General features: G+C 41.7%; 3 protein-coding genes across 5 annotated transcripts in view; 1 reads left to right on the forward strand and 2 right to left on the reverse strand.

The window, feature by feature from the left end:
- The window catches only part of PAK2 (p21 (RAC1) activated kinase 2), a 47,396-nt gene extending 39,023 nt beyond the window's left edge, over positions 1-8,373 (reverse strand). The window contains exon 1 of the mRNA XM_062582417.1: positions 8,204-8,373. The gene's annotated coding sequence lies outside the window, so the exon portion shown is untranslated. The remainder of the gene's footprint in view (positions 1-8,203) is intronic.
- Positions 8,374-11,889: 3,516 nt separating this feature from the next.
- PIGX (phosphatidylinositol glycan anchor biosynthesis class X) lies at positions 11,890-21,059 on the reverse strand (the record flags this gene model as incomplete). The annotated part of the gene is made up of 6 exons (XM_062583105.1): positions 11,890-14,297; positions 15,372-15,472; positions 16,795-17,008; positions 19,051-19,192; positions 19,679-19,771; positions 20,932-21,059. Coding segments are annotated over 6 exons (843 nt in total), but the record flags the coding sequence as incomplete, so codon positions are not given.
- CEP19 (centrosomal protein 19) lies at positions 20,981-25,379 on the forward strand. Of its 3 annotated transcripts, XM_062582849.1 has the most exons (4): positions 21,143-21,326; positions 21,992-22,153; positions 23,796-23,994; positions 24,314-25,379. In XM_062582849.1, the coding sequence occupies exons 3-4, from the start codon at positions 23,865-23,867 to the stop codon at positions 24,673-24,675; spliced, it is 492 nt and encodes a 163-aa protein (XP_062438833.1). In that variant the 5' UTR covers positions 21,143-21,326; positions 21,992-22,153; positions 23,796-23,864; the 3' UTR covers positions 24,676-25,379. The 3 variants fall into 3 exon arrangements, 2 of the variants coding, with proteins under 2 accessions (XP_062438834.1, XP_062438833.1); XM_062582850.1 differs by lacking the exons at positions 21,143-21,326; positions 21,992-22,153 and adding an exon at positions 20,981-21,063; XR_009959298.1 differs by lacking the exon at positions 23,796-23,994 and having other exon boundaries at positions 24,314-24,393.
- Positions 25,380-26,695: the final 1,316 nt, after the last annotated feature.

Consider the following 26,695-nt stretch of genomic DNA (forward strand, 5'->3'; position numbering starts at 1 on the left):
ACATAAAACCCTTGAAAATAAGTCTAGAAGGGCAGAAAAGCAAAATGAGTATTCACAAAAGCAATGAGTCACTAGTGCCCTGTCAACAGGTACTTTGGTTACTGTGACTTCATCCCTTCATTCTGCCATATACTTCACAACATGACAAAAATGCAAAATCAGAGGGAGGTACTTACACAAATTTCCTGATTGCAGTGGTCACAACTCTCTTTACCACAAAGAATTACTTCTGACTCTACAAAGAATTACTTCTGACTCTTAGTGGTAAGTTTGGAAACTATTATCAAAGAGTCTTAACGTGTCAGCACAGGATTAAAGTTAACTGCTCTTATTGCTGAATATTTTTCAAAATTCTTAACTTAACTTGCACCTTGGAGTAGAAGAAGGAGACAAGTAGAAAGATATGAGTGACAGTGTCCCAATTCTAAAAATCAAAGCTGTCCCTTGATTTTTTTTTCCTTCAATCATGCCAGCTGGTATTTCACACATTAAAGAGGAACTCTTTCAAAGTAATAATAATTTAACATAAACATTAGAACTTTCCAGGCCATAGCAAAAGATAATGATATTTTGTGAAGAGGTCTACAACATGTTGAACTGCACCTGTTTGTGCAGTTTATGTTTGATCTGCCGATTGAAATAACATTTCCGAAAGCTCAGAAACATGTGAAAATGTCTGAAAGATCAAAAAGCTAGACACATAACTTTCCAGCTCTTATGAATTGGGCCAGCATCAGACCACTAAGCAAAAGTTTCAAGCCAAGTTTAAAGTCAGTGATTAGTCTTCTGTCAATTCAGTTCTCTGATCCAGACTACAACAGCCTCAAGGAAGCCCCAGCACTACTGCATGAGAGCAGGTAAAAATAATTATTCTGGGCCAGCACAGATCAAGACCCTCTCCTCCTCTCTTCCCACCCCTAAACAGCTGGTTCTCAGTTTGACCTAGGGGTAAAATCAAGTAGCCCTCTTACCTTAACATATCCCTGCTCTAAAACAGTTGCAGTAAGCGGACTTAACAGTCAGGTAAAAATCTCAAGTCCTCTGCATATTTAACACTACTATACAACATCAAGTATTTAATCAGTTACAATCCAATTACTAGGTCAAAACAAGTAAACATGGTGACAGCAGTCCTAATCGTTTAGGAAGCCACTCAGATTTGGAAAAAGACTTATATAAGACACAAATGTTTGGAGCTACCTAAGCTGACCTCCCAAACCCTTTACCATATTCTGTATTCCCAAGGTACATCAAATGCCAGAGAACTGCATATCACATCTTTTCATGCCATCAACTCAATGGTGTTGAACTAGGAACCATTTATTTGCATGCTCTCAGCCTGCAGATAGTGGGTGGGAAAAGTGGTGGGAAAACTCAGGTTGGTTACCTTTAGAGCAATGTGTGTGTGTGAATTAGCCTAACAGGCCCTACAGACACACAGCTGGGACTCTCCACAGAGGTTCTCACCTGTCAGTCCTTCCTCCTCAAGTAGCTTCAAAGAGCACTCATTACCGGCATTTTAGTTAGCTACACACAATTGGCACCTCGGTGCTGACCAACCGATGTGATCAGTCTGTATGGGGAGAGGGAGATCCTTTCCATGACCTCCAAATTTCAGAAATGCTCTTTTCAGCAGCACCTCAATTACACTGGAAATTGTTTCTCCTGGATTTTGCTATCTTGAACAGCATAAAAACTGCCAAAAATTTTTCCTTAATTGTCTTCTAATTCCTGACTGGTCAAACAGTTTAGCTAGAACATTTTATTAGCTTTTTCTTCTGTTTTTAAGCTTTTATCTTCTCCTTTTACCTTTTAGGTAATATTCTGATTTTTTAAAAATTACTAATTTTAAAATATTAGCAAAGCTTATTTCCACCTCCTTTCTTTTTTTTAAATTATATAACACACAAGGTAAATGATGCTTTAAATTCTGCCCTTTCCAAGAAACTGCCCAGCCAGCTCTTGCCTGACCTCGGGATAGGTGAAGTTTAAATCCTGGTAAGACCTCTTCAAAGACGATGGCATTCTTCCAGGTTCTTATTCTATCAAAGACCTTTCCCAGGGAAAGGAGCTTTAACATTCAAAGCTAATTTTACAAAGCATCTTCCAGAAACAGCCTTTTTCCTCTTTTATCCAAGAGGTATTCTTGTAAGAAAAAGCAGTTCTAGAAGATTGTAGAAGAAACAGATGTAATACTTTCTATTCTAAGTTGTATTTTTTCCAATATTAACCTCACAGTACTGGCTAAAATTCTAACTTCATTCATTTAAAGAAGCTAGGGGAAAGCATGTGAATGCTGACAGTTGTAAATTCTTGCGGGTACATGATAAGTCAAGCATCCAGCACCAGTACCTAAACAGGAAGTAGAAAACTTCAGAGAAAAGTAGAAGTTGTATTGGAAAGACTTTTTAGTGTATTCCCATCCCTTAATACACCTGCCAGTTGTCCTCATTCTGGTTCACATTATGCTAAATCCCGTTGTTAATACAGTATACAACTTTTAAACCATACCCACAGTTGTCCTAACATGTTGGCTCCTTCCTACAGCTGCTTTTCTTTGAATTAAACCTACAGAATTAGAAGGTAGTAGAATTTATCTTATTGTAGTAACTGCCGTAAGGATAGGTAGAAATTTTTGCTAGTTTGCAAACAGAACATCTCTGACACAAGATTCAAACATAGCACAGTTGTTGGCAATAGGTAACCAACAGAGTCGTGCTGTTTAAGTATGCAACTTTGGACAAACCTGTGATTACAAAGGAGCTAACAGTTTCTGCAATGGTCAGCTACAGGACAATAGAAAATTTATGTATGTGAACACAGCACCCTTGCTGATCCAGGCCTAAATAATAATTTAATTTTTTTGACAGGAATAGTGATGGTAATTTGCCAAGGTAACGTTTTTATCTTTACGCAAAACCTCTTTCCACAGTTGTAGTAGAGAGGTCTTTCTCAAAGCAGAGAATCTAGAGTTGCTCATGAATAAATTTAATAGACAAAGACTACTGCTCTTCTCATTAGAGTCTGTTTTCTTCTTTACTAATCCTCTTCAGTCTTCAACTCCAATGCTGGGCTTAGATCTGTGGGGCAAAGCTCCAGCTCTCTGCTGCAAAGTATCTAATATTATAGTTCCATAACAAGGAGTGTTCAGTAAAACAGCTGTAAGTACCAACGCATCATTAGCAGCTGAAGCAAAGCATCTTAAATTCACAAAGAAAGTCAGATATATCAGTTTGACAATTTCAAAACCCAGTAGTCTTGCCAGAAAAAAAGCTCCCCAATTCCTGCAGCATTTCAATATGCAATAACCTCAGCCTTTCAAAAATGAACCAATGCATAGACATTCCTTCTATGTATTTACAGATAGCAAGTCCAAGAATGCTACCAATCACCCAAAATTTAGTCAAACATCAGAAATGCAACTCTTAACAATTTTAAGGCTTGTTCATAAGCTTATGGAGAGCAGAATTTTAATGTGGACACTATTCCTTTCTAGAAATGCAGTACTGCATCTATTCAGAAAAGAGGAACGAAGAAAACAGCTGCTTGGAGAAAGGGCCTGACCTTCTTCCCCAGACCAGCCAATCTCTGGAGGAAGAACACAGAGCAAAAACAATTTAGCACAAAGTAGAACTCTCCAAATGCAATTCTGAGACATGAAACTTCTCCCTCAAGAGCAACAAAAGGTGAAGCCTCACATCAGATAACTACTTGCCAGAAGCTAATACAAAAAATGAAGTTCCCAGTCAAGTACCACAAAAACATCTCCAGCAGGTATCCAAGTAACCTCTCCCTTCCCCAAAGTTCAGGAATGTACACAGGGCACTACCAATACTGTGCTTCACTGAAAGGTGAGCCCAGGTTCTTATCTCTGCCTGTCTGCCAGGTGAGACATTTTCAAAACCTGATATATTCTAGTTCCTAGCTGGGAAAATAGAAAGAATGATTTATGTAAATAATGTGCAAGTCAGATACAGAACTGGGACTAAAACCATTGCTCCAATGGCACTGTCCACTGTGTCAGTAAAAATATAAGCACTTAAGTGTATAATATTTTCCAACTAAACTAAAACATGACTTGATATGAAATCATGCTTCAAGATCTCAGAAACCTTAGGCAGCATAAAGTTTGAAATATAAACGGCAAGCTCTGTTTACATATAACAGTCTAGTCCCCAGTTAGTGACTTCACTAGATGATCTGATATTCTCACATCAAAACATCCAGTATCTCCTACCACCTATCTTAAGATTTTTTGAAAGGCTCTTATTTGCATTTTATAGCACAGCAACCTCAAGACATCCTAATTCTAAATATTGAAGCACACTAAGGCTCCTTAGGCCTTCAGTGAACACGTAGCATTTCCTTGCTAAAACATGTTAGCCACATTTTCCTGCCTTCAAAAACTAGTGCCTTATCCAGAAATTTCTTACTTTCATCACAACACAAGCACCCTAGGCTCTTTTTCTCTTCCCTATCCACTGCTTAGGTTCTCCCTCTGCACAAGCGCCACTATTCCCAATCTTGTCTGAACATAAGGCTTCCCCTTGCACCCATGTAGGCACATATGCACACACACTCCCTGCTTGTCCACGTCAAACCACATCCCTTGTTTTAAGCCTTGCCATCCTCAAAGGCTGGAGGAAACACCGCTTTTTCATGACGGAAAACACCACTAACAGTCACACTTGCAGGAGATTCTCCATGGTACTTCCCCAGTCAAGTTAACCTTGCTGGGACGCAGAATGAATATAGCATTGAATCAAGTGCTACATTAAGAGGACTATCCTGTTTCTGAAATCCAACCTAGTAGATCAGGCTGGTGCTCAAGTACGTGAACTGATTAGTGACCTGTGAAGTGCAGCACAGTTAAAGGTAAAGGTATAGCAATCCCAGTGTTTGTACTGCAAAACTTAACTATAAAGGTATGTCCAGTAACTGTTACTACCGTAGCAGGTACAGAAATATTTCCAAGACAACACTGTGCAACTACAAAGCTCTCAAAATTTGGGGCTAGATAATCAAATTTGAGTTGATTTTCCAAGAAGGTGCTTCCTTGGAAAAGTAAAAATTGAATATGCTGCATTTTTTCTGAATTTCTCTTCTAATCCAGTGTCTCTGCTCTGGTAAGAGCACTGAGTGGTAGAATTCATCAGCATAATTAAGTTTCTAGAACAACTTACAGAAAGGTTCTTTTCATGTCTTCTTTTGACAATCTGTTTGCACCCTGCTGAAATTGTCACTAGTAACATAATCCTGCATGTATTCATTCTGTCCCTATAATCAACTCATTACCGATCAAGATACAAATCTTGGTATTTGGTATTATTATATCAGTAATTAAGACAGCTTGAAAATAATCTATTTTTTGATCAGCTAAAAACTGTTCCAGAGCCATCATTCTCCAGGAACATTTCTCAATTATAAAAATCAAACTTATCCAATCAGCATTTAATAAAAATACACAATTCATTTTTACAAAACTTTATTTGTAGAAGCTGTTTCATGCTATTTTAAAAAGACACTTCAAGCATCTGAAAATACAGTGTCATTTTTCACACCTGAGCTAAGCAGGTAGCTTAACTTGTACACATCATGTCTGGCTGCTCAAGACCTCTTCTCCTTCTTCCCATCACCATGCCTACTCTAGCTCCCTCTTTTCCTCCTAAATGTTTTCATGAGACAACTCTCAAAACTTTCTGCTAGTGCCCAAGTCTCTGACACCACAGCTTTGCTCATGTTGTCACCGAGCCCAGTCATTTAGAACACTGTCTCTATAACTAGGACTTGATTTCAAAAACAAGTATTTATTTTCCTAATTGTGGCTACCACACAGACATGTCAGTAAATGTCCTGCTTATAAAAAACAAAAATATACTGGCATAGAGCTCTCAGCAAAACTCTCTGCTTCAGAAGCTTCTTAACCCAGAAAATATATGAAAAGTGGAGGAAAAAAGACAGGTAAGAGAATTCCAAAACAGAAGCAGCTGTTATTAGTAAATAGAGATCTATATTCAGAATCCTACAGCTTTTCATATTATCAGAATAATAGAATTAGAAGCATCAAAGCCCTTAGGATAAAGTTATTTAGAAGCTAAAGTTGCTTGAATAACTTTTCCTTTTAAACATAATTTAAAGGCTAATTTAAACAATGCAAGTATGCATAATTTTTTTAAGACACAACTTAAAGCAAGTAGATTAGACCTACCATACATGGTCAAAGCATCCACCCATCTACCCCAGCATCCATTCCAGAGAGGAAACAAGAGCAGGTGCCTCAGAAAAACTCCCCCAATTGGCCAGACTTTAAGGTCAAGCTGGCACAGATTTCATCCTAGTGAATCAGATTCTGACAAACTCCTGTACAACAACTCAGAGCACATGTGCCTCTGATACACTGAAACACTTTGCCCCGAGTTAAAACATTCAGGGTATCCAGGCAGCAGCTGAATGACATTTGTATTTTTGCCCATTTATCAGTCCAACTTTTTTTTTACAAAAAAAAAAAAAAAAAAAAAAAAAAAAACACTACATTTACACAAAGCAGAGTCAAATTCCACCTGCAACTTAGACAATACCCAATCCATGCTACTTTTTCAAAAGCATTTTTGTTCTACCCCAAGAACTGGAATATACCACCACCATAGGCCTTTCCTTCATCTAAAGCATTACTCAGTGAGTTGAAGTGCTATTGTGATCTTAAAGATTTCCCTCAAAATCTCATCATGAAAAGGTTTTGTATTTTTATGTTTCTACACTGTTCCCATTTCAGTTTACTAATCTGCAATAATAAAATGACTAATTCCTTAGTCCTACGGTGACATAAAACTGGTACAGAACATTTGGTCACATAGGGATTATTTGTTAGCCTACTTCCACAGTAGGTTTGTGCATTGTGTTTGCATTGTCTCCTAAATGGAGATACTGAATCACAAAGTAGCCAGTCCCTTGATTTTTAGGCATATGCTACTCCAGGGCTCACATTGGGAAGGCTGCCCCATACTGAAACGCCAAAGAGCAAGTCCACCTTTAAAACAAAAAAAAATAAAAAAAAAACAAAAACAAAAAAAAAGAGAGAGTGAGCAAGGAAGAAAGAAACAAAATGGAGAAAAGCAGGAGCAAGAAGATAAAAACAGAAAAGACACAACATGTCGTGCCTGAATTGTGCTTACAACCCCGGTCATTGCAATACCTCCAAAATAATGAGGGTTATTAATAACATGCTGCAGTATCTGACCTACTTTCACTCCCTGTAAGACAGTATGTGAACTGATTTATTTTGGCTACAGGCAAAGTGCAGTAATGCTCCTTGAAAGCCAGCTGATTAAACTGTCTGTTCTCAAACAAACATTTGGGCAGTTGCTCATACATACCAGTCCCTAAGCTCAGGCTAAATCAAACTCTTTTTTCCAGCTCCCTGTAGCTTACCATTAAGCACCTACTGCTTGGACAGAATGGAAGTAGCGTGGACAAAATAGAAGGCAAAACATACTAACAGAAATAAGATAGAAAACACAGGAAAAAGAAAAAAAAAAAACAAGCACAAAGACAGCACAAAGAGTAGAGGTTATACTACGGCCTAGCATAAAAAGACATGAGTGACTGGTAATCCACGTATCACAGCAGCTCTAAACAAAGATTAATAATCTGCTGCAGCACCCAGATTCCCTCACTCACTGAAGTGAAGACAGAAAGCTCTCTGCACTATGTTTCTGTATTTATACAGATTCTTCTGTAAGAATTTTTAACATAAATATTCAGTGATTTTTCTCTCAGTTTAACTGAACTTACAGCAATTATGAGAGGGGCAGAGGACGGGGATGACGAGGGCTACCGAAAGCCTCAGGTGAGTTCCCAAAACACCTGTCCACTGAAGACAAATAGTGCAAAAAAGTGACCGCTTTGGGGACAGCCACTGCTGCTCAGCGACAGGCAGCAAGCGCACGACGGCTCCTCAAGACCACGGAGCAACCCTCCCGGCTCGCCCCACCGCCCTTCCGTCCCCACGGGGAGCGCCCGCGCTGCGCTCGCAGCGGCCCGGCCTCGCCGAGCTCGCCCCATCGTGACCCGCGCCCTCCCCCTGCCGCCCCGCGGGCGCGGCGGGACCCACGGGAGGCCTGCGACCGCGCAGGGCGCCACAAAGGGCGGAAGGTGTGGCGACGCGGCCGGCAGGTGGGAGCGGGCCGCCGCCGCGGGCACTCACCGGGCTGACGGCAGTGCCGGCCGCCTCCAGAGACGGCCCGGCAGCGGCGAGAGGGGCGGCGAGGCGGACGGGGCGCGGCCGCCACACGGGGCCTCCTGCAATGGCGGCGGCGAGACCCACCGAGGCGGCGGCGGCAGGAGCCGGAGGGGGAAGCGGAACCGCCGCGCGCGGCCACAGCCCGCGAGGGCGGGCAGGGGCGGGGCGCCGCCGCGCGCCGACTCCATCTCCCGGCAGGCAGCGCGGCGGCGCGCGGTGCCTCAGGGGATGCGTAGGCCGTGGGCAAGCCGCGCCCGTTCCCCCTGCGGGCGGAGGGATGGACGGAGGGAGGCAGCATCGCTGCGAGCAGCGGGGCGCAGAGCGGGGGCGCACCCGCGCATCGCCCTCCAGGCACCAGCCGTTCCCGACCCGGGTACGCGTAAAACAGATCAGCGCTGCCTCAGTAACGTGACCGGGAGGGGCAAGGCAGCCGGCGCACGTCCCTACAGTGACAAAAGCAAAGCGCCTCCAGCAAAAACGTGTTTCTGAAGCGGCCGCGGCTTCTCGAAGGAGTGTCCGAGAGCACTAGGGAGCTGCTCGTTCTTTGCATTCCTCAGCCACATCCTTCCTCTTGCCTTAAGGTACTAGAAGAAGATTATTTTTCTATCGGCGTTGCAGATGACAAATTAACCCTTCTCCCGCCAACAGAGGATAATCCACCCGTTTCCCCTTCCAAGAGTCCACGTAGCTCGGTGTTTTGACGTTATCACTAAAGGACCATGTGTGAACTATAGGAGCTGAGTGTAGAGTCGCTGCCAGCATCACCGCTTCCTATCTTTAATGACCTGAACCACCTCTTCTGTAGCTACTCTGATGCCCAGGTACCAAGCAACGTAGTAGTGAGCACAGTGGAGAAAGAGCATACTTGCCCTGAAGACTTCTACTCCCCCCAAATTCCTAGCGCATATTGAATCTTCCAAATGACTTCCCTAAACATCTGCAGCTCTGACCTTACCTCTTCTTTCAACTCAGGCTTGAAGCAACATCCAATTTCTCCTTCAGAAGGAAAAGGATCCATGCCAGGCAGCTCCTCTTCATAACAAGTCTGGGGAAAGTAGCAGCCTCCATTATAGCCTCATATCTGCCCACAAGTCCAGGGACAAGCAGTGCAAAACAGCCTTTCCAGCTTCTACTGCTTTTGGCCCACGTTTACTGGCCATCTTCTTTGTTATGTTCCAGAGAATTAATGCAGTGGGGGATCAGAGAAAACATGCCCCCAGGTTTAGTTTAGTTGGTTAGAGCATGGCGCTGCTAATGCCAAGATCGCGGGTTCAATCCCCATATGGGCTACGCTAAGGGTTGGACTAGATGATCTCAAGAGGTCCCTTCCAACCTTACCATTCTATGATTTCTATGATAGACCTGCAGTACTTCCACTGCATCTTTCCAGGAGCAGTACTCTGCAGTGACCAGAGACCAGTCTGGTTTCCTTCCCATTGCAGACAAGGTCATAGTCTCTACTTGTCTGCCAGCTGCTTTATCACTCCCCCTGCTTATCAACTCCCTATCCACCTCTTTCAGCACCAATGTTTTACTACTTCATTTGCACTCTGTTATGTACCTCTACAGAAACCGTGGCAGGTTTCTAAACTTTCTTCAGACATCCTTTGGCTCTACTTTCCTTCACTATAAAATAACCTTACTTCTTTCCAGTTCAGCTCCTGCCTCAAAGCCTTTTTGCGACTTTTACTCACTTCCCATTCTATTCTCCCCTCAGACATACCCTTTTAAAACAAGCTAGAGGAGTATTTTTCTATTAATTGTACACATTCATCTTTGATTCAGAAAGAGCCTCTTCACTGCTACGGGCAGCCCTCAAGAATCCCAGAACCTGGAGGCAAGGGAGAAAGTCTGCAGAAAGGAAGACTTTCCCTTGGTTAAGAGGATAGGATTAGAGATCACCTGGGCAGGCTAGACATCCACAAATCCATGGGCGCTGATGGGAGGCACCCACAGATACTGAGGGAGCTGGCAGATGTTGTTGCCAGGCCACTCTCCATCATCTTTGAAAGGTCCTGGAGAACTGGAGAGGTGCCTGAGGACTGGAAGAAAGCCAGTGTCACTCCAGTCTTCCAAAAGGGCAAGAAGGAGGACCCAGGCAACTCTAGGCCGGACAGCCTCACCTCTGTCCCTGGAAAGGTAATGGAACAGCTCATTCTGGAGGCTATCTCCAGACATATGGAGGATAAGAAGGTGATGAGGAGTAGTCAGCACGGATTCACCAAGGGGAACTCCTGCTTAACCAGTCTGATAGCTTTCTCTGACGGAATGACTGGCTGGAATAGATGAGGGGAGGGCAGTGGACGATGGGTACCTTGACTTCAGAAAGGCTTTTGACACTGTCCCCCCTAACATCCTCCTAGAGAAGCTCAGGAAATGTGGGTTAGACGAGTGGACTGTGAGGTGACTTGAGAACTAGCTGAAAGGCAGAACTCAGAGGGCTGTCATCAGTGGTGCGGAGTCTAGTTGGAGGCCTGTGGCTAGTGGTGTTCCCCAGGGCTCCGTACTGGGTCCCATCCTGTTCAACTTCTTCATCAATGACCTGGATGAAGGGGACAGAGTGCCTCCTCAGCAAGTTTGCTGATGACACCAGACTGGGAGGAGTGGCTGATACAGCTGAGGGCTGTGCTGCCATTCAGAGAGACCTGGCCAGGCTGGCGAGCTGGGCAGAGAGGAACCTCGTGAGGTTCCACAAGGGCAAATGCAGAGTCCTGCACCAAAGGAGAAATAACCCCAGGCACCAGCACAAGCCAGGGACTGAGCTGCTGGAAAACAGCTCTACAGAGAAGGATGTGAGAGTGCTGGTGGATGACAAGTTGACGATGAGCCAGCAATGACCCTTGTGGCCAGTAAGGCCAATGGTCTCCTTGGGTGCATTAGGCAGAGTGTTGCCAGCAGGTCAAGGGAAGCGATCTGTCCCCCCACTCAGCCCTGGTGAGGCTTCATCTTGAGTACTGCATCCTGTTCTGGGCTCCCCAGTACAACGGAGACATGGAGCTACTGGAGAGAGTCCAGTGTAGGGCTATGATCAGAGGGCTGGAGCATCTGCCCTATGAGGAACGGCTGTGAGAGCTGGGCCAGTTTAGCCTGGAGAAGAGAAGACTGAGGGGGGATCATATCAATGTCTATAAGTACCTGAAGGGAGGGTGTCAAGGGGATTGGGACAAACTCTTTTCAGTTGTCCCATGCAACAGGACAAGAGGCAATGGGCAAAAACTGAACCACAAGAAGTTCTGACCAAATATAAGGAGGAATGTCTTCACCGTGAGTCACAGAGCACTGGAACAGGTTGCTCAGAGAGGTTGTGGAGTCTCCTTCTCTGGAGATATTCAAGGCCTGCCTGGATGCAACCCTGTCTAATATGCTGTAGGTGACCCTGCTTGAGCAGAGGGGTTGGACTAGATGACCTCCAGAGATCCCTTCCAACCTTACTGATTCTATGATTATATACCCTTAACTCCTAACACAGCCTTTATTCCTCACACCCTCCTTTTCTTCCATTGCTTTAATTCTTTTAATTCAATCCTTCTGTTCATCAGTAATGGATATGTTCATGTCCGACTCTTGTATGCTGCCTTGCAATCAACTCAAACTAGCATGCAGACCCCTCAATTCTGTCTCCAGAGGTGCCAGAATTTCTTAACAGGGAATTGATTGCAATGCTTGTTTAATGACAGTAAGCGCTGGCAAAGGACAGAAAGTTTAACTTGGAGCTCAAATTCCATCATTCTTAACATTACAGTGGTTAGTATACTTAGTTACAGCTTTTAGAGAAGATCCTGTCTACTGTATTTTTATACCACAACTACTATGAATTTAAAAACAGCAAGTCACTGCTATTCACCACAGCAAAAAATATACACTGAGAATTTTTTTTTTTAATCTCATATTTTACATCAGTGAGAATCAGTATTACCCAGGCTCAGTCTAGAAGCTGATCAGTGGATCCTGAAGGATGTTACATACACTTAGTAAGCCAGGTGCCCTCCAAACTGAATAGCACCCTGAAGTCTCCTCCAGTAGCAGCCACTTTTGAACTGCTCTGATATCATCTATTTGTTCTGAACTGATTGTGCTAAGCCCTCTGTAATTCAAGCCCCTCCTGCTTCAGTTTCCTTTTACTATAGCTTACCACTAATATGGGCTTCCATTCTCACCACATCACTTGTACTGATTTCTAAATCATCCACTATTCATATTTTGTCATAGCAATATTTTACTCATTTGTCACAAGGAAATCAGTTTCCTTTTGCTAGACTAGGATATTAGGCAGCTTGTTTTACCTAAGTAATTCAAACTGATTTTCAATTGATATTATCCAATTGATATGAGCTTTCAGAAGCAAAAAGATCTGCCAGAGATGAATGACAAACGGGGATGTTGCTGGCACAAGGGTCAGAGTACAACATAGAATTATGTACCTGCATATGACAGAGCACAAGAACAAACTCAACTATGGGAATAAAAACAAAAAAAAATCTTGCTCAGAGACAAGTGTTACAATACTGATTCACAGTCTATCCTGTCACAGTGCTGCTGCACTGATATGGTTAAATTTGTTACCAAATCTCTCTGCAATTGTTCTCTTTTAATTTCTCCCTTCCCCCAAACAGATGCAGAAAAGTCATGCACTGAGGTAGCGGATGAAGTCCTGGCGCAACCATCATCATTCAGCACAGTCAAGGGAAAACAAGAGGCCAGTGTCAGTGCACTTGCCAACCTGTCATGGGCCAAAAAAAAAAAATAAAAAAAAAATCACAAGATGAGCTTTCTTCTGATTTCAAGCAGAAGCACAGGAAGGATGTCCACAGGGATCCTGAGGCTACAGCTGGACAATGATGAAAAGCCTAGTCTGCTGATGAGAAGTCTGGGCTGCATATAAAGGTTTCAAAAGGAGGACAGAATCTGACAGACAGAACTTTCATTCACATCCCCCCACCCAAAATCACCTGCTTTTAGTAATTCTGAGCTTATAGGAATAAAATCTGTTTTCTCTGCAGTCCTTATGAGTTACTTAAAGCTCACAACACCACCTACTGACAACAACCAAGCTCTTCTGTCAACTCAAAGCAACTCAGTTTTTCCATTAGTGAAGTAACTTCCTCTCCATTTCCTTGTATTTATCAACTGTTCTGATGACTGAATGCAAGTCTTCTAAATATTTGCTTCTACTTGGCATCTCTTCACCAGCTCTCCTCTTCTAAGGATTATTTGTCCAGATTTCTTTCAAATTTTCAAAGCCTTCTTTAAAATCTGATTTATTTGACCAAGTTGTGATACCTCCCAGTCACTGAATAAAATGTGTGTGTGTGTTGGGGGGGGGGGGAAATGTGTGTTGGGGGGGTTATTATTTAAGGCTTTTATTGTCCTAAGTAAGCACAGAATGTCTCTTCACAAACTTACAGATAACCAACCTGGACTGTGTAAACAAGCTTAGAATTCAGAAATTTAAATGAGTAGATAAAGCTTTTCATATCCTTAATAACCAATTCCCAAGTCAGTTCATTTATTAAAATTCAAGAAATACAAACATCTCCGCAAGAGACGGCATTACAGTTGAAGCAGGCTCTGGGTGGGGGGCAGGCAGGGGAGGTTAAAGAGGGAATCAGAGATCAAGACTCTGTTCTTGACTGTTGCTGCATAGCCTGTGGCAAGTCATTTCTGCTCTTTGCAGTGCTATTCTCATCCTTCATCTGCTTTGTTTAGTTACGATGAGCTGAAACTGTCTTATATGTGGAAAGGTGTTTGTAAGAATTAGGCAGAGAACCATAATCCATTATGGGACCCTCACATACTACCAATAAGTAATAGTAGAGTAGGATTCATTTAGGAGGCTGATGCAATCAATATTCTCTTAGTTTTACTACACTGAACTCAGTCATTCCATACTACTTTACTTCTGTTCTGAGCAAGTCTCCATGGAGAAGTGTCCGTATTTACACAAGGCTGCAAGAATCAGGCTGGAACACAGGACCGTGGTAAGAAGAGTCACGATACACACTAAGAAACTATGTTGTCTGAGCCCCACTGGAACGTGCATAATCAATTCCTCATATACCTACAAAGAAAAATAAGTTAATATACATATTTAACAAGCTACTTCTTGTTTACTGTATCTGTAGAGGATTAGTGATTTGTGATCAGACCAATATTTAACTGTCTCTTTGCTCAGGCTTCTGTTGGGATTCAAAAGCAAAACTGAGATGTGACATACTCTTTCAGTCTACTGCTCTTACTGAGAGTCAGCCACTTGTAGTACAAAGCTCAATCATCAGCTGCATTTTAAATAGTAGCCATTTATATTTTCTATAGCTTTGTTCTTACAATAAGCTTACCATTGGGAATCTGTATCTAATACCGTATTCAAAAGATAAATGTTCATTCTATGAGCTTTGCAGATTACTGAAAAGCGAGTTTTCTCCAAGGCAAAAAACGATTTGGTTTCTTTGTGTTGCAGAAAGCTCCAAAAGCTTTCTGGGCAAGAAACTGCAGGTATCAGAAACATCAGCTGATATCCTAGATGCAGCAAGGCATGCATGTTATAAAGCCAACAAATTTGTTACAAGACAAATTAGTCTTATTTCTGAATCTCTACACTACCACAACACTTTCAAGCTTCAAAGGCAGTTGTTGACCATACTAAAGATTCAACTTCACCTGGCTTAGAACACAGAATGAAACTTCATGTTTCCTAGACACTTTGCCAATCATGTAACAACCAGATAAACAGAACTGGCCTTTTTAGATGCAATTCCCTAAACCTTTGGGGTTTTACACCCTCATTTCAACTAGATCATAACCCTGTTTTCCATCTTGCTACTTGTCTGAGGCACCTACATTACAAAGCCCCTTCTTGAATCAACCAATGTCAATTATATCTTTGTATTCCAACAAAACTATTAAAGAGAGCAGCTGCAATCAAGAGGTAGAAGAGCACAGAAAATGATTACAAGCATACCAGAATGACATCCGCTAAAGCAAGTTGGAAAGGAAGAAAGCAGCCTCTGCAAGGAGGAATCACACAACTAGACATTTACTGGTCAGTTCCCAGCCTCTAGAACATGCTAATCACAGATAAAGGCAGTAATTGTTAAATGAAAACCAAAGATTTTCATCAGAAATAAGAACTCACAGGTTTGTGCTTTACACTATACCACTGACAGGGGTAGTCTTTTCTCCCTGGACAGCAAGCTTCCACTTCAGAAGGTTTCCAACACTCTGTCAACAGGCGATCTACAGAAGACATTAATGCATCATCAAAAATCCAGATGGGATGAAGCCAAATGGCCTGCAAGACTTCTCCAAATTAGATCTCTTTCCTTCAAACAGTTTGACAGCATCAACTCACTGAAAGCCAAAAGGTGAAATAGCACAAGTACTGATACAAATGTACCAGCTAATCTGCATATTTAAAGTAGTGCTGGTAGCCTTTTTCATGAATTTTCTAACTCTTCCATTCCTGAGATGGTAGATACCTAAGCAAGACCTCTCATCCATGTGGTATCTGCACCACTCTGTTTTTAATAGGGCAAAGAATTCATTATTGGTCTGTAGACTCCTCAAATCCAGACATGTAGTTGCAATTTCTCTTTCTCCAGAACACAGAAGTCATTCTTTCATTTTTCCTTGTTGGTATCCTGTTGTCACAAGCAAGAACTCCCCTCACTTATTTCATATGTTCTTACAACAGTAACAAGTAGTTTTTCCTGCTCATAAGTAGTACATGAGGCAGAAGAATGGGAAGATTTCACATCCCTTTTCTATTGATCAGGCAGTCCTTCCTTCCCCCTACTCCATCCCAGAAAATGATTGCTTAAATAATGCCCAAGTAAAGAAGCTGAGTTACATTAGAATATTTAACTTGGCAGCTAGCAAGAATGATTTCAGCAAAGGAAATACTATTGATAGCAAAAATGGGCACTTCCACTGCTTGTTTAACTTAAAATATCTGTTGTCAGTGGATATGAGATTCTTGTTTCAGACAAGTTTGAGACTCCAATCTTTCTATGCTTCAGGAAGACAGTTTTCTACATTTTTCCCCTATACAAATGCAGGAGGAGAGGGTTTGAAACCATCAGAATATTTCAATTATTTTAAATACCTGAGTCTGAATAATATTAAACTGCATGTATGGCATGTACAGCTTCAGCTGCCAAGACAGAAACACTGTGAAAACCTATGATTTAAACAGCTGATCTTTAGTAAACCAGAGCCTGCAGGGATTGTGACAAATAGACCAACTGTCACTGTTTCCAGGTGAAAGAGCCCAGACTCAGGGGATATAGCCCCCTACAGTAAAAAATAGGAAAAAAAAAAAAAAAAAAAAAAAAAGATCATCATGTCTGTTAACAATTAGCCTGCCTTTGGTCAGCCAGCAGTAGCATTCATGCTAGTACTGTAAAATGTAAGGGGAAGATAATGTGTCCTTAATTGGGGCCACTATCTTGCTCCTATTTTCACACGACTACTAAGAACTCCATTTCTGAAGTCAAACAGAGATCCAGATTCCACAGTTATTCCTCTCTCACCCAAAGCATGTGTAATGAGAAACTCACTGTCACAGCAGCAGATCAGTACTTCTGGACTCTTCAGAACAACCAACACTTCTGCATTGTTTTCTGCTGGTCGGTGGTATCGTCCATGCACAGGCAAGGCAGCTCTAAAACAGTGGGAACACTGAGGGTCGGGTTTCAGGTATATAAGAACAGCAAGATCTGTGGCTAAGTACTCAGGAGCCTCTACATCAACAGCGTCAGGAATTAACACCACCTGCAAGTGGAGAAAGATACAGACGTGGTTGCCACCAGAATTCAGACAGGGGATGGATATGAAAAAAAAAAAAAGAAAGAAAGAAAGAAAGAAAGAAAAAAAAAGAACATAGTGTTTGCCACTCCAGGATTTAAGGTCACTGTCTACTGTGGTAATCTACTGCAGCATCAGAACAGGAGTATAACTCCTGCATTAACACTTAGTCCTTCAAAGATTCAAACAAATTCAACTGTACAAGTCTACTGGGTATATACAGAGTAGACTTTACTCTTCCACATTATCTTACTTCAGACTTCCTCAACAGGCATCTACATCAGATCAGTCACAGAGACCTCCCTAGTGAAATATGATACCAAGCACTTGTAGTCATCTGACCTTTTCTTAGACATCAAACTTGCGACAAGACAAACCACGTCCTAGAGATGTCTACCTTTCCAACTGTCTATAAAGACTATCTGTGCCATAAGCTCAGAATACATGTCTAGTGGACAAGCATCTAAAATGAATTAAGTTGAATCCCATCACATCATAAACAAAGTTATGTTGCAGGTCAATATGAACCACTGAGCTAAATATTATGTAGAGTTTTATCTTACTACATGAACACAATTTACATAGAGAAATAGCAGGAGATGGGAAGCACTGTCTAGTCCCAACTTAAAGAGGGAGAACTAAGGACTGGCAATTCACGTCACCTGCAGTGGAGCCAAGAATTGCACATGAATCTCAAACCTCAGTTTCAGCACTTAAACAGTGTAGTAATTTTCATGGCAAAGGATCTCAATTCAGTTCTTCAAAAAACACTACTCTTCCTCTTTATTAAGTTCCTTATTTTTCCTTATTCCTACCTACTTCTCTGGAGAGCTAGGAAAAATTATTTCAGCAGATGTGCTGGTCTGAGACATGCAAACTTTCTAATACAAATGAATTAATTTATTTTCTAGAACTTCTTTCCCTAGTTCTATATTATTCTAGTATTTACAAAATCAAGACTTGCAAGAACATGCATCTTCATGCCTCAGACCTCTGAAAAATCCACTGGACATAACAGTGCATCAGAGACTCTCCCATACTTTCTTTTGACTACAAAATTTAGGCATCTCTTCAGATGATGCAGCTAGATACTGGGAAATGACTGTCTTTTATAATTAAAAAAGACAAATTATTACAACCCAATTCTAATTAAAATCATCTTCCTCACCATTTTAGTTTCTAACGCTGGGCCTTGTTCTATGGTCAGGAGCATCAGGTAAGAACTTCTTTCCCTCAGCTGCTCCAGAATAACTTTTCAAGTCCCTGTCCAATGAGTTATTCTTAAATCTGAAGACTTTACAATGTAATTATGCCATTAATACATGCATAATAGTACATACAAGCATCCCAACAGAAGTTGTCAAGTGTCTTTGCACCCATATGTTTTAACTGAATTAGCACTTACAGGGATTCCCTTAAGCCACACCCTTTCCACATCTCAATCCAAAATTAGCATATCAATACTGGAAAGCAACAAAGAAAGCTGTGATTAAACAAAAACTGTGAAGCTACTCGAAGTCCATCAGAGAAGCCATTATTTTGCTCCTTTGAAGACTCTGATATTTGCTACAGTGTATTTACAGAGAGACTGAGCAGATAAGCAGCATGAAATCACTGCTGTTTTCCCCATGACCACCTCTTCTGCAGGGGCTAACTTTCCTTCTTTTCAATCTAGGTAACTTTTACCAGAGTTGCTTATCTGGGGCTAACAGATCTGCAGTGGCTCCCATTTATGCACATCTATGTGTAGAAATATCATCAGCATATGACATAAAATATGCCCTACATCAGGTAGTGCTGATAAAGCTGGCAGACATAATGAAAAGTCAAGAATATGACGCTTTGCAGCATCTCCTTTCGGGAAAAGGAATTAATCACCTGCGTTCTAGCAGCTGCATAATGACCACAGATGATACCTTCCTGAGCAATGCATGCTCCAAACGCTGGCAAAAACCATACTCTGCCTTGTGTGAATAGCTGCCAGATGTCTCGACTTTGGGGCACATTACCTTTGTTAAGTTGTGCTGCTGTAATGATGCCAGCTCATAGGGATCCACATAGATTCCTGCTGGAAGAAGAGTTCTAGCTGCCACTGTACATCCTTCTATATCCTCTCCCATTTTACCAAGTTCTACCTTCATCAATAGGTCCCTTAAAACAAGTAACAGAGGCAAAACATTTATATCTGCATTTCAAAAGACATCACCAACAAACCCAGGAGACATGCTCCCAAATGCATAGCTATTAGATGCAGCTCTCACATATTTGTACTACATAAGATGCATTCAGAAAGTACTCTCTGTCAAGCCATTCCATCCTTTTCCATTTAGGAAACTGTAGTCCATTTAGAAAACTGTAATTCACCCTAATTCTAGATTCAGAACAAATTAATGTTTCACTTATTCAAACTGCCAACAACCACCATGACCATTTTAGAAGATAGCCTCCTATTCTTCTACTATAATTTGTAACTGTTAGTTGATCATGCTAATATTCATATAGCTAGTGTTTAGCCACATACTACCCATTTATACAGCTCAGTAAATTGATACAGGTGTGCACAAATTGTAAATGAACTTCTTCACACACAAAATTAAATCGCAAATATTCTGACGGAGTTCTTAAGTGATAGCTTACCTGTGAAATCCCTCTTGCAGAAACTGTTGTGTGACAATGGCATCCTGGCAAATAGCCTGCACATCTAAGACATCATAGAATGAATGACAGTGTCTACAGAACAGCACAGGTACTGTTAATTATTACAAGGTCAGACAATTTTAACAAGCCTCAGCAGTCTTATAATGTATGAGTGAAGTATCCGCAAATACTCTCATAGGAAGAGAGAAATATTTCAATGTGATTGACAAGTATATGTTTCTTAGATCACCGACTGAGCAGTGTAGATCTCTCATGCTTCTCAAAATCAGAAGCTGATCCTATGAACAAGTAGGCACATATAGCTAAGCATGAGTGAAAATATTTTCAAGATAAAAGCCCAAATAAAGTGGCCCAAACTGTTTGATGTCTCTACAAAACGATTCCACATGTTCAAATTTAAATCGCAGAGATGTAGTAAGGGCAGTTGAACAGTCAACTGAAGAAGGAAAAAAAAATCCAAATACATTTGACCAACGCCTCTATTTATTTACACACAAATCCAGTTAGCTTTAATCATCTATCATCATCTGAAACATTAAGCCTACACTCTGTTAAGCTTTAACCAAGCATGGAGGCCTCGATGGCTGTAATCATATCCAGCTGAAAAGATCTGAAGTCCTCCAAAGCCCACGCCCATACAGATTTGATGCCCTGGCTTTGATTGCCTCCGCATCCCTCACCACAGCTCGCTCGACTGATGCCAGTCCCCCCAAAAAAGCTACAAAACACTCTGAGCGAGAGGAACTGGACATACCCGCGGCTCCACAATAAACACGGGGAGCAAAACTGCTCGTTTTTCAAACGATTAAGCATTCAAGGATTTTGCCAAGCGCTTGTAAAAACACCAGGTTTTGCGAGCCCCTGTCAGAGATCGCCCTGGATTCCTGCGCCTTAGAGACTTTCAGTCTTCCGTGGATGCAGGGCTTCCTCACAAGCCCTGTCGGCGCCCGCTCCCCATCCCCCGCAGAGCCCCAAACCGCCGCTCCCCGGGCCGGGCTGGGCCGGGCCGCGGCCATCCGCCACCCGGCGCGGCGCGATCCTGCCGGCTGCCGCACTCACACAAGCTGCCAGCCGCGCAGAGGAGGAGCAGCAGCAGCGCCGCCACCCCAGCGCCCCGCACCCCCATGGCCGCCGCCGCCCGCCCCGCCCCTCAAGCCCTCTCCGCGGGGGCCTTGAGCCGAGCGGCGTGCCCTCCCCGGCCCGGGCCCTTTAGCGAACGCCTGCTCTCCTACTTCTCCTCAACTTGCAGCCCCAGTGCGATCCGCTTCAAACGCTGCCGCTGCCCTTCATCGGAATGCCTGTTGTGCCCCGGCGAATGGTGCCGAAGCTGTAAGGACCGCCAGAGTCCTCCCTCGGGCCTTCAGGTAGCGCTGCGGGCTGCCCGGCCGGGGCCTGCCGCGGAAGCGGGGGGCGGGGCAAGCGGGCGGCGCTGTCGCACAGCGGCGGCGCAGGCAGGGCTCGGCCGGGCAGGCGGGGTCGTGTCGCCACCGGGGAGGCAGTGGCATCGTTCCCGCCGAGAGGAGGCGCTTCCGGCGCCCACCGCAGCCGCTTTGCGGGACCCTAGGGACGATCCCAACCTTTTAAGCGAGTCCTTCAGCTGAGCACTGAAACGTTGTGCGGACTGAAGGTGATGTCGATGCGTCGCGGCAGCACCCGCGGCTGAGTTTTCTCGCCTGGCACGAGTATTTCGCGGCGAAAAGCTTGTGTCAAACTGCAAATGTTTTTCTGTTATATTTGGCAGAAAAAAAGGCACCTGAGCTTTAGGCCTAGTAAAACACTGCCATTTCACATTTGCCGCACCTTCTGCCAGTAGTAGCAATAATTTCTGTTTTTATTACTGGAAGATATGCAATTCTTTCCCATCTTTCATGTGGATTTGAGTAAAGTAGTCTCATATTTGCATTTTTCTTCCAAGAAGGATTTCTTTGCCATTTGAAGCATGGAGGCATATTCTCATGATTGATATTTATACTTCAAAAAACCATTTCAGTTGAAGTTTGAAGCATCATCTCATTTTAAGATAGTGAACATAGCTCTGAGGAGAAATGTGATACAGCTTTTCTGTCCGATTCATAGAATTATTTTTAAAAAGATATAGCTAGCTCCTCTAGTTAATTTTCAGTATTGAAAATATTATGGTGATTTTGGATTCTTTCCCGTGTGGCTTTCCATGGAGAAGATTGATTTTTAAACTTAGCTTAGAAATAGGTTTTAAATATTAACATTTGTCTTTCTTTACTTGGAGATACTTTTTTTTTTCTTTGAGTCATTTCTTATTTTGGTTTTCTACAGTCTGTAGAGTAGTCAAAGTAGGAGACAACCCAGATGTTTGACATCCTTTCACTTAATTGAAACCAAAAGGAAAGTAACATTTGCATTCAGTGTTGCACACTAAAATGGGAAAGAGGATCTGCAGCAGCTGTGTTCCTGATCTACATCTCCTCTAATAATCAGGTGATTCAAAGGGGATCAGGGCCAAAAGTTTATGGACGGTTATTATAAAGCAGAAAAAGAGAAATTGCTGTAGTCAGTCAGACTTGCATTCTATCTTTATGGTTGCAAGACAGTAGAAAATGCTTCAGAGGAAACTATAAAGGATAATTATGGAGTAAATTTTTAACTTCATTCATTTAGTAGCTGACGTATGCACTGATATGTAAGAGTCTAATAGTTCTTCTTACTTAAAAATGAAATCCTAGCATAAATATTTAATATTTGTAGAATTTTACTGTCTGTATAAATACACTATAGATGTAGTGGGCCACTCAGCTCTTTCCCTCCAACCCCTAATTAAGACTTTCTCCACCTTTTAAGTATCGCAGAAGTTCCCAGTTCCTCCCCTCACACATCAGCTCAGCATTTTCAAAATTTCATAAATTCTTGATCCTTGTGAATGTTATAGAGCTATAAACTCTACCAAAGTTTGTGCCATGTTGAAAAGCATTTCCATTTGTCACTTGTATATTCTCAGCTTTTCAGTTTAATTGATGGTGTATTCTAGTTAGAGAAGAATGAAACAGTTGAAGTTTGTCTCTCTTTAAAACAATTGTGTATTTTCAGTGTTTCCTGCTTGGAACCCAATCATATTTTTTCTCCATTTCTGAATCTCTTCTCCCTCCTTATCCTGTCTGTCCTAGATTACATAAATGCTTCTTTATTGAGGTGATTGAAACTGGAAGCAAGCTTTACAAGAACTGACTAGATGCCCCTCCATCTGTAATATAAAAAAAAAAAATCTCTCTTTTTATGTAAAATAAGGAATATGGTATCTCCTCATTTGTGACAGAAACAGAGACAGGTGAAGGGAATTTGAACCATATTAATCAATTTGTATCTTTTCAAAATAATATATAAAAGATCATAGAACTCTGTCTTTATTATACTTCCTGTAGCATTCAGATTTATTTAATTTTGCAGAAACTCTTTTGGTCAAGTTAAGATATTTCAAGTTTTCATTTTAAATTTATTTTCCAAATATTTTTTCATATGTGCTCAAATAAGCGTACAGCAGAAATAAGTTATAGTATCTTTACAGAAAAATTGGATTCTATCTGAGTTCACACCTTGAGCTTTCATATAAACTATCAGGTGATACAAAGTTAAAAGCATAATGGTTAAAGAAGAGAAAGGTTTGGTAGTTGAACAATTTCCTGCCTTTCCAGAGCAGTGGGTATGATATGCAGTAAAAAGTTGTTTGTGAAGAAACTGTAGTACATTGATGTTTTTCATTTAAAATGCATAAATAAAAAGCATCTTTTAGGTATCATTTGACTATGCAGTACTTTGCTTAGCTGACAGACCAAAAATTGTAACTTACATGTTACAATGTTTGTTACTCAGTACTGATTCAAAAGCCCAGAAGTGACAAATGTGCAAATTGAGCAGCTGAGAGTCACGGTCATGCTCAAAGAGCGTGAAGGAACATGTTCAAGTTCTCCTGAAATCAGGGATACTTACACCATGGCTGAGTGTTTTTGCTTAATTGAGTCACTAATCCCAATAAAAATTTGGGTCTAAAATACATTACATCTGAGAATGGTATGTGGGGACACTCACACTTGCTTTCCCCTTTTTTTCTCTTTTTTTTTGTTTTCAGAGAGCACTGAAGTCTCTGAGGGCATCTCTTATAAAACTGAATATACTTCAGCCAGTAGCAAGAGCTATTATGACTTACATTGCGAAAAAGTGTGGCATTTGCTTTCAGCCTCCATCCATTATTCTTATCTATAAAGAGGAAGACAAGGATAAAACTCGCCAGCGTATCATGCCTATCCGAAATTTCTCAAAGTTCTCAGGTGTGGTGTATTCTCTTGTGGCATTCCCTAGATCCACTCTACATGCAGTAAAAGGAAGAGCAATTTGGTAACACAGTATTTTTAATGACTGTTGGGGACCTTCTTGCCAGCTTTCAGGAGTGCATAAAGGGACCATTTTGGGGTGATACAGAAACAATATTGGCATGGTCTCTACTGAGGAGCCTGAGGCCACATCTTAACATGAATAGTGGCACTGCTAGGTTTGGATGTCTCGTGTGAGGGTTTAGGAAAAGAGGGTGTTTTTATATAATGAGAGTATTCTTGCATCTGTAATTCTTCATGGTGATCTTCTCTTTAGACTGTAGCAGAGCAGCTGAACAGCTGAAGAATAACCCTCGGCACAAAGCTTACCTGGAAGGAGTCTCACTACGTCAGCTAAAGAAGTTCTATGGTTTGCTGAAAGGTCATTTAGGAGGACAGAGTCTGGCTGAGAGCTTGGAACAGATTCATCGGGAAGAGACCATTGATCCAGAAGAGGATATGAACAAATTAGATGACAAGGAACTAGCCAAAAGGAAGAGCATCATGGATGAGCTCTTTGAAAAGAATAGAAAGAAGAAAGATGATCCAGATTTTATCTACAATGTTGAGGTTGAATTTCCACAGGATGAGCAGCTAGAGTCCTGTGGTTGGGATGTGGAGTCAGGTGAAGAAATCTGATTATGGACAAAGATTTCATAGATGGAAAGGTCAGAGAGAAAACCTAAATTCCTAACATAGACTGCTGTTATTGTACTTCTATTCTATTCTATTCTACTGCATCACTTTCAATTCCTGCAATTGATGCATATTATATTGACTATGGGGAATCGAAGGGCTAAGATGTTACAGTAATTTCAGATTTAAATAAAGTTTGTTTTAAAAGTCCAACTTGATGAAATGGAAATGGGCTAGCTGAACTTGAGTTTTTTTCATCTTTACATATTCACAATGCCTAAGTAACTTTAAATCATTCATCTACCACTTCTTTACATTTCAGTCAGCTTTGGCAGAAGACCTCACCAACTTGTATTGCTATGATTTCTGTTCATCTTCATCTTAAAATGAAGTGTTAAATATTTATATCTTGAAAGCAATGCTCAAGTTTTATTGCATAGCTGTGGTATTTATTGTTACTTGTTGGAATGTTAAATATATATTAGTCTATTTTCTGGATAAAGTCAACATTGCAATGAGAATGTTGAATATTCATATGAACTTTCGTATGTCCTGAGTGATGCTTAAATCTGCAGCCGCAGGTTACACAAATATAAATTCTTATATTTAAGAAACAGAATATTTAGAAAATAAGTTAGTTCTGACAGTACTCTTGAAAATACAGTGATTGTGAGTTGATAAAATAAAGTGTCTACTTTGAACTACTAGATGATGTTCTGTCAGTAAATGTTTACCTCTGGGAAAACGTGCTTACACTATCTGAGATAAGTTGTATGGCAGAACGTCACAAAAGCTAGAGGAGTCTTTAGAATAAAGCAAAATCTTCACTGCTGTTAAGTGATCAGACTACAGTTTGGAACTCAAGCAGTACTAGAGGAGAACTTGACATGACAAGTAAATATGGCAGAAGGTCCTCCAGATAGTGTTTTCATGGTCACAGAGGAATTTATCTCTGCAAATTAGTATTTTATTTACTACTCAAGGTTTTAATCCCACTGTCTACCTCAGCTGGTTCGTACTAGTCAAGTCATACTCTCTTGTAAGAATTGGAAGACTAAGTTTAGGACTCTCTAAAATTACGTGACACCACAAGCTTCCCAGGTTTTGGCTTCCTGAATTTGGTTGGGTTGTGAGGTTTCAGAGAGAAGTGGGCCTTCACCTTGATCTAAATATCCTCAACAAAAAGATATCCGAGAAACTAAAAGGTATAAATTGGCCCTGAGACTAATTTACTTCCTGTCTTTCCTCCTTCTGCAACCACAAATGAATTAAAATATTCCAACTTTTTCAATAAGACTTTCATAGCACAGGAATTGATATTTGGAATAGTTCTTCTCCTAAAAATGGAAATGACAGAACTAATCCTATGAGAAATCTGAGATGAGCACAAATTAAACCACGATACTTTGTCCTGGAGCAGATGAGCTCTGGAGAAAGGAAGACTCCTTTGGTTGAGGAGGATAGGATTAGAGACGTTCTGGGCAAGCTTGACATCGACAAATCCATGGGCCCTGATGGGAGGCACCCACAGATACTGAGGGAGCTGGCAGATGTTGTTATCAGCTCTCCATCATCTTTGAAAGGGCGTGGAGAACTGGAGAGGTGCCTGAGGACTGGAAGAAAGCCAGTGTCACTCCAGTCTTCCAAAAGGGCAAGAAGGAGGACCCAGGCAACTCTAGGCCGGACAGCCTCACCTCTGTCCCTGGAAAGGTAATGGAACAGCTCATTCTGGAGGCCATCTCCAGACATATGGAGGATAAGAAGGTGATGAGGAGTAGTCAGCATGGATTCACCAAGGGGAACTCCTGCTTAACCAATCTGATAGCCTTCTCTGATGGAATGACTGGCTGGGATAGATGAGGGGAGAGCGGTGGACGTTGGGTACCTTGACTTCAGAAAGGCTTTTGACACTGTCCCCCCAACATCCTCTTAGATAAGCTCAGGAAATGTGGGTTAGACGAGTGGACCATGAGGTGTCTTGAGAACTAGCTGAAAGGCAGAACTCAGAGGGCTGTCATCAGTG

This window comes from Rhea pennata, chromosome 9 (genome assembly GCF_028389875.1).
Source record: "Rhea pennata isolate bPtePen1 chromosome 9, bPtePen1.pri, whole genome shotgun sequence".
NCBI lineage: Eukaryota > Metazoa > Chordata > Aves > Rheiformes > Rheidae > Rhea > Rhea pennata.